Source organism: Natator depressus, chromosome 2 (assembly GCF_965152275.1).
Source record: "Natator depressus isolate rNatDep1 chromosome 2, rNatDep2.hap1, whole genome shotgun sequence".
Classification (NCBI taxonomy): Eukaryota; Metazoa; Chordata; order Testudines; family Cheloniidae; genus Natator; species Natator depressus.
In genome coordinates this window covers 35,075,626-35,089,661 of record NC_134235.1, presented here as the reverse complement: position 1 = coordinate 35,089,661, position 14,036 = coordinate 35,075,626, and the positions used below count along the sequence as shown (strand labels likewise).

The window sequence follows — 14,036 nt, the reverse complement described above, 5'->3', positions numbered from 1 at the left end:
CTCCTCTAATAATTATCTCCCTGCTCTTATCTACTCCCAGATCACCTACACTATCCCCACCCTTTCACTGTTCACCTAGCCTCAGGGAACAGCTGCCTTTCTTGAGTCCTGGAGGTGAGGTGCCACTTGCCTCTATTCTCCTGATCCAGTTATGTGTGTTCTAGTCAAATGTATTTATGAGACATACAAAATCCTGGATCATCCCTGTCCTAGAATTTTCTCCATGTTGTAGGATTTTGAACAGGACACTGTGCTTCTACACACAATTAATTATATTTTGAGGACAGCAATGAAGCACTGCAGAGCTAGGATCCATAGAGGCTGCTGAGCATCAAGATATAATGGAAGATCTGTGTATGTGAGGAGCAAAGAATATTGGAATCAAAATCTGCCAGGAGAGGAAGATGTTTGCCCTTTACTTCTATGCCCTGTACTACCATTAGTGTTTAATATGGGCATATCTGATTAGTGTAATTATCCTGCCTTGTGGCAGGTTAAAGCAAAGTTTGACCTCAGTAATATGCAAAGTTTCAGATAGAGTTGTTTGTGCACTGAGATTGATACCTTTAATTAAACACGTTTCTGTAGTAATTCACATTTTATTTGTCATGAAAAACATTACAGAATTTTGTGTCAGAACAAGATAAAAGAATAATCAATTAACTTCTGTTTTACTCAACTGTATGGTACAATAATTGGCATTAGTTTTCTTTATAAATGTATGCAGTAGAAGACACTCACATTTCCTAATTTCTGTGCAATAGGCATTTATACTTAGCATTGTTCCACATCAGAACGAACAATAGATCCAAATAAATGCTAGTTCCTTACCAAAGCAATGACTACGTAAATGAGCCGACTGCCTATTACTACCATGCAAATTTAACAGCCTTTCACCCCATAATTTTGCTTTCAGATGCTAATAAATTGTATCAACAAAGATTTAATTCATTAGATTAAAAGAAATAGAGAGAGAGAGTTTTAAAACTCTACTTTTTGGGATGTATGGCATAGCTTCTTAGTCAAAAGGAAACTGCTATAAATATTCATGGATTACTCACTAAAAGTTATGACATGGCAACACACCAACCCCTTTCAGTTAACCATCAGTAGAAGGAAGTCCTAATAGCACTATTAATTTAGCTGCTACAGAACTTTTATGAATCAGTCATTATCAAAAAGTAAAATATTACCAATGGCAAAATTTTCTGAGTTCTTGAGACACAAGCTGACAGATGTCCTCAACTAAACAAAAAGAAAAGGAGTACTAGTGGCACCTTAGAGACTAACCAATTTATTTGAGCATAAGCTTTCGGGAGCTACATTCGATGAAGTGAGCTGTAGCTCACGAAAGCTTATGCTCAAATAAGTTGGTTAGTCTCTAAGGTGCCACTAGTACTCCTTTTCTTTTTGTGAATACGGACTAACACAGCTGCTACTCTGAAACCTATCAAGTAAACAAGTAACTTTTTCATATTTTCCTGCCTGGCTCGTGTTAATATTGGGCTTCTAATACATTCTGTCTGGTAACAGAAGCAGAAGAATAACAGTGCATTTGTACTGTTAAAAATTGTTTCATTTAATTGATAATGACACTGTTGGATTGTTAAAATTTAAATAAAATACACTTGAATTTTCATGACAAGTGTTGCACGAGGTAGCAAATTGGTAGTAAATATTGTGACATGTTACTTATATTATTGAAGCTAGATATTGATCATTTGGGCCTAAATCATATACCTGATCCTGCAAAGGAGCTTCCCTCATGGACTCTTTCGCTCACACAGAGTCCTGTTTGCTGGAACTCCTCATGGGTAGATCCCATCGCAAAACTGGGGCTTTATTCCTTTCTCAGGCCAAACTCCCCTTCACGACCTCTTAAAGAGAGATTTGGCCAACTGCAAGTGTCTTTTTCTAAGATAAGCAAATGGCTGGATATTAAAAATAACCAATGAAAAATATAAGGCGGTCGAGAGAAAGAGAGAGATTATATTTTTCCATGTTCATTTTAACACTTTCTAATAATACTTTTAGTTGAGGTAATAGTGTGGGTTTCAGGGATATGTGAATACAACATAAAACATGTTCAAAGAACTTAACAAAGTTGGACTTTTTAATATGTTTGTGGCAATTATTTTCACATATTGCCAATACAGGATATACAGTACCTAGGAAAAGCTGAGCTTTCGTATTCACTTGTTCATATCTTGGTTTATGACATATATGTCTTGCCTATCTAAAAGGATATGTACTCATCCTAACATTTTACCTTTTCAGAGTGTAGGTACATAACAGTCCTTATCAAAGCTTTCAGCTGCTCTGGTCTTTTTTTTTGTTTTTTTTGTTTAACTTTTTACTGCTTTCATATATGCTCATTGATTAGCACCCATATTGTAAACAAATTCCTATTCAATTAGCACAAATAAATATCAGATGTGTCTTTTACAAGTTGATTTATTACAGAAGATTTGCAGAATCTTGGCATTTGTCAGTATGCAATAGGTTACAATATGCCAGCTGTAGTTTAACATGGAATAAAGTTAGAAATGTCATTCTTAGAATAGACAACATTAAATTGGTAACAGATAACATTAAGTTTTGTCTTTAGCATCATTTTCAATGTATTGACTTATGCAGATGTGTTCTAATTTATATAATTTTTTTTGGAATCACAACACTGATTGCAAAACAACTGCCCAAACTTTTCTGGGATTCTTTATATAGTGCCTGCAAATGAATTCTGATTGGGGGTTGAATATATGAGGGAAGTCTCAGGATCAGTATGGATTGCAAGTTAAAGCTAGGCCATAATTTGGCTCTGCTTATGTTTTGGAAGACAAGAATATATTTATGTTGCTGATGTTGGCAGGTCACCAACATTTGTGTAATTTCCACTTCCTTTGAAGATGACTTCCCTCCACCCTGTATTTGGAAATAGACATATGGTACACTGAGTGAAACTCTCCCCAAAATATACTCATGTCTTAAATGGCAGTGCATGGTTTTGAATGCTACATTTTAATGTAAGGTACAGGACACGGTTGCTTCATGCACTTGACTTGTATAAATATCCTGTACTGTAAGTCATATATAATTGGTTTACAAGTGAGGGAACTAGAATATTATCTACTCATTTGAATGCAAGAGAAAATAATTATATATTCTGTTTTTTTATTGTCTGGTCTTGTTCTACAGTTTGGGCTGGAGAATATTGCAGTAGCACAATGTTATGATAACACAGATCATTTGCAGAATGTGTTATGTGGATTCTGGAAAATATTGGACTTTTTTGTCCTTTTCCAGTTATTAATCTGTAATTCTGGATATGTGGAACTTTGGTTCAGCATAAATAAGAAAGGAAAAGAAATAATTAAAATACTTTAATAATACAGTTCCGGATGTTGGCAATTTAAGAATGAAATCAGGGTTTGTTATCTTTAAGGTTCATTTAAAGAAAAAAAAAGTTACTTGGTTTTAAGTAGATATTGTTTCAAGAAGCTGAATAATCCATGTCATGAACAAAGTGGTAACTGCTAATTAGCCTGCCTTTTACTAACCAAGTCTTTCCTCGGCTTCGCTGCCAGGACTGGCATTGCAGTCAACTGTAACATTTGTTATTTCCTTATCTCTTACACTAACTCTGTATTTCTGGTTCTTTTTCTCCAACAGTAGTTTAATCAGCTCTTTCTTGGCTTTCTTTTTCCTTTTGGTGTCTGTTGTGTTACTTTACCCCCTTTTCTAACTCTGCACTACAAGCCTCTCTCTAAAACAATTTTCAGCCCTTTCCCTCAGTGTCGGTTTTTACCTTCTGAGTACATCCACTCACGCCCATCTCCTTTGTCTATGTCTATCCATTATATGATGTGATCACAGAAGAAGCGGAATCATCAAGGAGAAGAAACTCAGGTCTGTCTCTTATAGTGCTTATCTCTCTGTTATTTTTTCATTTTACTTGTCCTGTGGATTTTATCATCTTGCTTGTCCTGTACATTTTATCATACCCCGTCTCACATACTTTCCCCTCTTAAACTTAAACACTTTATGATTGTAAAAAATGAATTTTAGATGTTTATCATTTGTGTATAGATAATTATTTTTACCAGTGCATATAAACTATATACTGCACAAAAAATATGAAGTGTTAAAGTAAATGAAATGGTGCCCTACACATAAAAAAAAATACCTTATCTTACTCATTTCAAACTACCTATTATAGTTTTTCCAACTCACTGTTTATTCCCCATATCCATTTTCTTTCCATGTTAGCTTTTAAGATCCCTGTCAACTCACATTGCCTACTGGTGAGGTCTGGTTTATCACTACATTCAAAAACTGTTCCAGAAGTTACAGAAACTCAAATATTTTAGCATTCTTTTTTTTTCTTGGGGAAGAGGTAGTTTCAAAATTGAAGATTTTCATTGGGTTGCATTTGATGCTCTGAGATCCTGATCTTAGCTTAATCAAATGCACCATGATGATAAACCCAGGGTTGTGAGTTTAATCCTTGAGGGGGCTGTTAAGTTGATCTGTGGCAAAAAATGGGGATTGGTCCTGCTTTGAGCAGGGGTTTGGACTAGATGATCTCCTGAGGTCCCTTCCAACCCTGATATTCTGTGATTCTGTGATTGATTTTGGAAGAAAAACTTGTTAGAGTTCAAGCACTGTTCTCCCATACCAAAAAGGGTGTGATAAGAATATAAGGATGTAATGACTAAACATTGGAGAGCTGTTTGGGTAGTGATTAATATCTATGTTGTTCAGTGCTTTTCTCAAGGCTGTGTACTTCTTATTTCTTCTGGAGATTTCATCCTTCATATCATTGCTGCTGTTTTTAGTAGTAGGTGATGAGGGAGGATAACTACTGAGCAGCCCACCACTCACCCCATTTTTCAGGAGGGGAATGGAGGACAGGAAGCAGAGTTCTTTTACAGGACGTATAACAGCTGAATGGCCACTTATCCTATAAAAGGAGCAGGGAAGGAGTGACTGGAGTCCTTGTGACTCTCCTTAGTGAGGACGGAGAAGGAGTTAGGTGGAGAGGAAGACCTAGGAAAGTGAGAGCCCAGTATAAGCAGCAGTATTGTCAACTCTGAGGATTCAAAAATCATGAGTCAGGTTCTGAAATCACAACACTGAATAAAAATCATGATACTTTAAAGATAAAAGATGTTGCATTCTAGTTTTTTGAACTAGTTCAAAGTTCACATTTTCAAGTTTTTCTTTGCAGCTATGATGGCTAAAACCGGAGGTTTTTATGTAATAAGGTGACCACTGCGGTTGGGGCTCAAAAAAACCCAAAACAAATATTGTGAGACTTGTGATCAAGTTTGGAAGTGTCAGCAACACTGACTGCAATAGAGGCGCCTGCAAAGAAATGTGGGGAGGAGGGAAGTGCACAGAATTAATGGACCAGTGAGGAGAAATAGAAGAACCCATAGTTCATTAGTTGGGAGAGAGGGTAGCAGGAGAACCAAGGACTCAATCATTCGGAGTAGAAAGAGGGAAGCCCAAATTATACTTGTCAAAGGGGGGGAGCAGAGAGACCTGGATTTATTTAAGATGTTCTCTTCTGTTTCTTTAATCACACGTTGGGTCCACTATATGTAATGCAACATATAATGCTAACTTATTTTAATACGAATATGAACATATCTAATTGAGCATACAGTTCAAACCAGGGAATGTTTAAATATGTTAATAATGTCTGTGTAAGGAATGAATGAATAAAACATTTAGGAATGTGCAGCCAAAAACAGCATCTCATATTTTTTGAAAATATTTTAAATAAGTGTACAATAGAACCACAATGCCTGCTGCAGTGTATATGCCCAGAGAGGTCATAATCCTACAAACAAGCCCATTTAAGCAATGGGCTTGAAATGCAGCAAGGGATGTTTAGGTTGGACATTAAGAAAAAATTCCTAACTGTCAGGGTAGTTAAGCACTGGAATAAATTTCCTAGAAAGGTTGTGGAATTTCCATCATTGGATGTTTTTAAGAGCAGGTTAGATAAACACCTTAGATAATATTAGTTCTGTCTTGAGTGCAGAGGACTGGACTAGAAGACCTCTTGAGGTCCCTTCCAGTCCTATGATTCTGTGAAACATGCATGATTGTAGTTTTCCTCAATTACTTATTTATGCCAAGGTAAACATATTAATTTTTGCAGGAACAAGGTCAGGTATAGTACATGGGCATATATTGTAATTGTATGGTATCTTCTTAATTAACAACACTATTTTCACATACTCAGATGTGGATATACCACCCATAATGCATGAGTAAATGACTTAGCACCTCCATATCTCAACATTCATCAAAGTCAGAGACAAGGTCTGGAAAATTTTATTTTTCAGAAAAGTATGAATGGAAATGATCTAGGGTAGAAATTCTTGGCCAGTTTTAACTATATCTATCACTCCAGCTGTGCAGTATATTGCTGATAATAAAGCTACATTTAAATACTTTTATGAAGGTTGCAAAATTAAGCTCTCAAAACTTAGGAAAAGACAGAATTGAGGTAGGTTATGCAACCTTCATTCTGCTCCATTGTGTGTATGCATTATGATACAGTCTTTATTTACATGATCACATACTACCTTTTCTAAAGGACCCAGCATTATTCAGTGCACAGAATGCACTGAGCTCACTAAATGAATTAGGGCTGTGTGGTGAGTGAGGCAGAAATGTGTAGCAATGTGTCCTATTTACTGTAGAAGGTGTAGGAGGAGTGTAAAGAATAGGGCAGAGAAAGGATGATTTTGTGGTTAAAGCAGGTGAATGCTACTTAGGAGAACTTGATTCTCTCCCTGCCTCTGCCACACACTTTCTAGGTGAGTTACTGGAACCAGATTTTTGCTGTGTGTTCCCCATGTTCTGGGAACCCAACATGAGAAGGGCCTGATTTTCACAAGTGCTGAGCACTCACAATTGCAGCTAAAGTAATTGGCAGCTGTGAAACCTCTGGCCAGAGCTGGGACTCAGGAGACCCCTACGCCTAATCCTGACTCTGATAGTGACTCACTGTGTAGCTTTAAGTAGTTCACTGTGCCGCTCTATCTCATTTCCCCATCTGCAATAGTTACCCAGCTACCTCTCAGGCAGGAGTGTTGTGAAGATTCATTTATTATTCATGTAAAACTGTAAAATGCTAAGTATTTGAAAAATTATGCACCATAATTGGTCAACATATGCAAATTTTGTTCTTATGCTCTTTGTACTCATCTGTGAAATAGTGATGATAATAGTTTTGTATCTCAAAGGAGAGTTGTGAATATAAATTAACATTTGTGAGGCACTCAGATACTTCACTGATGAGTACCATAGAAAACCCCTTAAGGAAATTAATAATTCCATATTCAGTGCAGAGTTTGGATGATGAGTACTACATTCGGTGTGGGGACACAACTTAATGATGAGAATACACAAGAAATACTGAACAGTTGCCTGAGCACTGTCCATCCTGTGGACTGAATGAGGCAAGGGTCCTGTGGACAAAATAGTATGTGATCATGTAATTAAAGACTGAACCATGATGAACAAGAGATGGAACTTAGGTTGCATGGGCAACCTCACTTCTGGCATTTCATAACTTTTGAGAGCTTGATTTTGCAAATTTAATAACATTCTACTAAATTAGATTCTGTATGTAATTTCCTAGTGTTGTTTGGTTTGTTAGTTTGTTTAAAAAAACAAATTAAGTAATGTGCAGTTGTAATACTTCCTTCAGGGTCATCAAGAGAAAGTGAACCCTAGCCTTTCAGCAATACAGCTTAAGCCTCTACTACTTGAATAAAGGAGTAATTGCAATGGCTAGCAGCTAGAGTAGGCTGTTATCCTCTTTGGACCAGCCACTACAGGAGGAATATAACATTTTGAAATAGTTAGTATACTGAAGTTGCTCCATTTTTCAGACATCATGGCCAACCATGGAGATTTTACAGGTCCTTTAGAAGAGGCAGTCCATCAAAGTGGATGAGAATTGGATCTGCTGTATTAAGGGATGTAGATTCTATTCCCAACTCTGCCAACAATGATTTTATGTCACATCTCAGAGGTTGGTTGAAACAGGGACAGAACAAGAATAGGAGGAAGGAGGACCTGAGCTGGTTCTCTGCCTCCACAAAATACTCAGAGCTTCCCAAGCCTGAGCATGAGGCTGCACTGATTCTTGCCATCCCTGAAATGGGGAGCAGTATGATCTGCCACTACTGGCACTTTCACTGATGCAAGTATGAACCTTCCAGAGTGTCTGCTACCACTCGTCCCCTACCGCATCCTAATCTCTCTCACACACAATGACTATTTGTTTTGTTTAAAAATATAACATTTAAATAATTCTGAATCATCCAGTCTTGCATATTACAAGCCTCTATAACTGCACACTCCTATTAGTTACCTTTGTCTTTCCTCTCCTACTTCACCCTAATGTTTGTTACACTCCTTTGGGTCCTGTTTTAAATTAGTCTGTAAGCTCTTCTGAGCAAGGATTGTGCCTTCCTACTGTACTTAGGTCAGTCAGAACCTCATTTTTAAGGCCTCCTCCAAAAAATGTATGCAAATTTACCACCTCAATGTGTCTAGCGCAGAAGAATATCGAACTGAGTTGACCCTATCATTTTTTGAACCTATGGTTCTAGTGAGTCTTGGTCTTTCCTTCCTAAGGCTTAGATCACCAAGTCATCTCCTTCAGTGGTTTTACTAAGCAGTGTTATTTATTTTGCAAATTACAGTCAATTTAAAGTAACGTCATTAATATGTTTTAGGCACTGTGATAGAAATTGGTGTAATTGATGAGAAATATCCTCGGAGTCTTTTTTTAATGTATCAGTCTGAGGCCAAGAAAAAACATGATGGCTAGTTCTCAAATAGAAAACAGTAAAGACATACTCCTCCCTGAGGAACTCCACTGACTTGAAGAGTTTTCATCCGACCCTTCCCCTGTGAGTACTGTGATTGACTCTTCAATCTCCTTTAAATTTCCTTTAAAAATAATAAAGGAGATCTTTTCTGAAAAAAAATATTTTGTTTCTTGTACAGAAACATTTAACTTCTTTCCACAACAGCTACTCAAGTTCTCTACACTCAGGCTGTGTGTGGGTCAGAGATAGATGATAATAATATAACCCCCCTGGAAAGAATGGCTGCATACAGTGTCTCTCCAGAGGTAAGGGGTCAGATATCTGTAGGTCCTGCAGGTGGCACTGAAGGTGGCTTTTACACATTTGTCTACTTTGGCTGTACAGCCCCTGACTGTAGTACAACAATCATGAAAAACAGCCACCACCAGCAGTTTCTTTGGAACTATGGAGAGCAAGAATAAAGGGCATCAGGACAGACTCATAATGCAAGGTGGAGTATGACTAAGGCTTGCCAGTCTTCTTACCCCAGCATCCTCCTCATTCAGGTAGAATGGACAGTTTAGCCAATATGCTTGTTCCAGGAATAGCAGTGCTAGAAACTAAACTTGGAGGCTGTCCTTAAAGGCCTCAAATGCAATCTGTATTAGCTGATCCTGTGGAAACAGGTGGTAAACATAGGCTTTTCCTCAGTTACACCACAGGTTGGCCTACTCTTAGGAAGAGTTTTACTTTGTTAAATATATGCTATTCATGGGATATGAATAAAAGTAGTGGCAAATACCCAGCCAGTCTCTCTCTTGAATCAGGAGGTAAGGCATACAGTAAAATATTTTTTTCGGAACACAAAAGAAGTGATAGGGGTTTTTGGGGGGGGGGGGGGAAGGAAGGGGTAGAAATAGAAGTGGAAACTGAATTAGTTAGAAAGCTTTGAAAAATTCAAGGAATCTTAACTCTTTGTTATTGCATGTAAGAGGAGTACAGAGCTGTTGATATGTCCTAGTTTTGCTATTTGAAACCAAACACTTTAAAAAAATGAGACCAAAAATACTCTTGTAAAATGTTTGTTTTGAGAAGAGTATTATTTTAGTGAGTTTTAACACAAAGTTGCTATTATACGCTTTATAAAGCAAATTACAAGAAGGTTACCTCCTTTTCTACATTGTATGGAAATCAGTGTGGTAACTTATAGTAGTTTTGGCTAACATTTTATAAAGTAGGTACCTAAAGTTAGGTTGCTAAACCCATATTGAGGCATCTCAATTAAATGGAAGTTGTGGGTACTCAGCACCTCAGAAAATCAGCCTCCTACCCTTTTATAAAACAAAAATAGGCACCTAAATATGGATTTAGGGTCTAAGTTGACCACCATTACTATGGTTATACCATTTATTTCAGCCTAAAGATTTAGAAAAAAATATGTTATATGATGTAAACAATATATATTTTTTATCTTTTGGGGTTGGAAAAGTGTTTCTTATCACAAAGAAGATTCGGGCATCTGTTGAGGAGGTTGCTTCTATTGGTTGGCCATAATTCATAATGCTGAAGTGCTTCTAGTTTATTTTTATTTTTTAATCATTTTTTACATTTTAATCACTGTCATTTCCTTTGGAATTAAAAGTTTGTATTTTCTGCTTATCAGCATGATATTGATTAATATGATTCAACAACATTCATAAAGAAAAGTCGCACCCACCTATCTAATGCTGTATGTTTGTATAAGTTTGGGAGGAAAAAAAACATTTGTATTGCAGTAGCTAGTGATAGGAAAGAACCATTGTGGTCATCTAGTCCTCCTGTATAACACAGGCCAGAGAATTTTCCCCCAAATGATTCCTAGGGCACATCTTTTAGAAAACGTCCAATCTTGATTTAACAATTGCCAGTGATTGAGAATCCACCACAACCCTTGGAAAACATGGAGTACTGTGTACTGGCATGAGTTGGGATAGTCATAGTAGGTGTTTTAGTAATATGTGTTTTATTTGCTATTGGTAAATGGTCTGACATTCCCAGAATGTTTTAATTGATATATTAATATAAAGTCAATCTAAAAAAGAAATAAAACAGAGCATTTCAGGGATTCATTCATATTCACCAAGTACAATATATACACACAACTCAGACATTTTAACCAGCTTCTTATTCTTTTCTTTGACAGTTGCACTCATTGCTATAGTCTAGATCTACCCATTTATAGAAAATCAAAACTTCATTAATATCAAAGAATGCAATTTTCCAAATACAAGTTTTCTATAACAATATATATTCATCAACTATCAACATTTAAAAAGCAACAAAATAGTTAAAAATTAGTGTCATTTGTTTTTTACTACATGAAAATAAACATATTAGTTTTTTTATTATTTGCGCCCATTATGTCTGATATTATCCCTTTGAACAAAAATCACACATAAAAACTCTTTCCATAAAACACAATACTAATTTTGACAGAATTTTCTCTTTCTATTTTTTTTTTTTAACAGAAAACACAGAATGCAAGTCAGGAGCTCTGGGATTCTAGCCCTGTGCACATTTCTCTAAATCATGTTGCCCCTGAATTGAGCACCACTGCCATAATGTTTTATATTAATATCCCTCAACAATTCATATTATTTTTGTTGCAATTTTTGCTGCACTGTGCACATTCATACTAATACATTTTGTCAAAAACACTTGAAATGAAGATTTCATTGAGCTTTAAAATCAGCTATGAATTTAATTAGCATCCTGTCCTCTTCATTCCATCTCCTAAATAGACATATAGATCTAACTGAAAAAAAGGCCCCTACAAGATCTGTGGGGAACATATGCAGTGGTTAACTATTAAATGCAGGCTTAGGGATCATTGTGATTACAAAGGTCAAATACAGGGGCGATTCTGTTTTGTAGCAAAGTGAGGAATATGTGACTATTGAAAGAGAAACACAGATATACAGACCTACAGTCTGATCTAGCTGCGGCCCAAAACAGATCATTTCAGCAATGTACAGAAATCCACTTATGTGAAGTGTATTGTTTCTTTTCCAGACAAATTGGATAACTTTGATACAGTTAGAGTTCAATACTTTATTCAGTTCAGCTGGTCATACACAGGATACAATATCAGGATTTCAGTCTATATATCAAGGTTAATTCAAGACACAGCAAAGTAAAAAAGGAAAAATATTGGTTAATATGAAGGATATAGAAAGGAAATAAAAGCCTAATTAAGTAATCATAAATACTGAAATACGCAAGCTTATTTAATTGCTTCTCTTGAAGCATTGCTGTAAATATGTAAGCTGTGCTTATAGGTCATATTTCAAATTAAGGCTCAGCTAGTCTTATTTTCTTACCAAATATACACATAGAATAAGTCACTCCATTTTCAAAACACTAAATTAATCTTCAGGGAATTTTCTTGAGCTTATTAAGAATGGGGGTCAGATTCCTGGCTAGCATAAACTGGTGTAGTTTACTGAAGTCATAGAGACCGGCCCCTGACCAGACTCACACACTGAAGGGCAGAAAGATAATACAACCAGATGAGATATGAGCCGGAATTTTCAGAAGTGACTAATGATTTGGGGTTCCTCAAATGTAAGGTGTCCAATCTGAGTCAATTTAAAATGGCTGATTGTCACTGGGTTGGTGTTGAACACTTTCTAAATATCAGGCCCCTTTCAAGCTCCCTTCTTTTTAGCAACCACGTACTCATATAAAGATGTACTGCAGAAAAATCTTGTAATTTAGGCAGTTGGACAAATATGTCCGTTGAATCATACCAGCGTATCAGGAAAATAAGTTTATCCTACATCATAGCAGAAATATATTTCCACATTTTTAGATGCTGTTGCAGACTGAACAGAGATTTCTTCTCAATATTTAATCATAATCTGTGCCCCAAATCAAGGGTATTATCATGATGGATGCCACTTAACTCTCACAAACTTTAGATTGAACCAATAACAATAATTCCTTGTGTACAATTATTTTTAGTCAGTGAAAAGCATAGCTATACTTTTGAGGACGTAATGTGATAAAGTATTGTATTCCTAGCCATCATATTGGTGAGTCCGAGTGGTGTAAAAGAAAACATAGAGAAAACTCAAAAGGTTTAGCAATTTGTTTAATTAAGAAGATGAAATGAGTTTGCCGGGGCAACATACCATAACATAAGGCAAGAGAATACAAATAAAGTTAACTGCAAATAATAAAGTACTTGCAAGAGCAAAAATAGTCTGTTTCTAAATATCTAATTATCATTACTCACTACCAGATGATGATGCATGCAGTGTTGTAGCTGTGCCAGTCCCAGGATATTAGAGAGACAAGGTGAGTGAGGTAATATCTTTTATTGGACCTACTTCTAAAAGGAACTCTGTGTAGCTTGAAAGCTTGTCTCTCCCACAAACAGAAGTTGGTCCAATAAAAAATATTACCTCACCCACCTGTCTCTCTAATACCATTCATGCTGTAGGTTATATGAAGACCTCTTTATATGAGAGCACAAGGCTGGATAGGAGGTGTAAAGAACATCCCACAAAGCCTGCATATATACCCAGGAACCAAGCATATTAATATGCCTTACACTATACTGACTTCCCCAAGTGAGCAGAGAGGGGGTAGAATGATGGCTTACCATGTTCCCCTCCACATTGACCAGCAGAGCTGGTTCCCCACAGGAAGGTGAATGAAAGCTGTACTACATCAAAGGATGATGCACTATCCATGCTTTCTCTGCATTCCAAGAGCCTATATTTGTATGATGCACATATACCCTGACCCTGCTGTGAGTTGTTCTTTAGGCACAATTTGGCCCTTTCCTTTGGTAGCTAACTACAAATTATAGATGAAGTCAGATTTGTGATATTTATTTAAGATTTATCTTTTGTATTATTCCACTAGGACAGAGGTGGTCTGTGCACTATAAATAATAATAATGTGGAAAAGATCCCCTAATAAGTGGCAATTCTGAAATAAAAGGTTTAATAATTTGAATAATACAATGTATTTTGGATTTGTGACTTGCAGGAGTTTTTTGTTCCATCAACATTTCAGTCATTTTTGTTTGGTTGGTTTTGGTTTTGTTTTGTTTTTAATTAATCTTATTTTGGCTTATGATGAGAAAGAGAGAGACTGAGTTGAAGAATAAATATACTTATAATTCTAATTAAAAGTAAATTTCCTTTT

At 36.3% G+C, this 14,036-nt stretch overlaps 1 protein-coding gene across 27 annotated transcripts in view; it reads left to right on the top strand.

Annotated features, from left to right (window-relative positions):
- Positions 1–14,036, top strand: part of RIMS2 (regulating synaptic membrane exocytosis 2) — a 737,938-nt gene that overhangs the window by 590,974 nt on the left and 132,928 nt on the right. For 12 of the 27 annotated variants that reach the window (XM_074943967.1, XM_074943969.1, XM_074943968.1 and 9 more), the window contains one exon: positions 3,874–3,906. The exons of 12 other annotated variants lie outside the window; for them this stretch is intronic. In XM_074943967.1, the coding sequence (XP_074800068.1) occupies positions 3,874–3,906 (33 nt within the window). Of the gene's footprint in view, positions 1–3,864; positions 3,907–14,036 lie in introns of all 27 variants that reach the window. 3 more of the 27 variants (XM_074943992.1, XM_074943994.1, XM_074943995.1) reach the window with 2 other exon arrangements.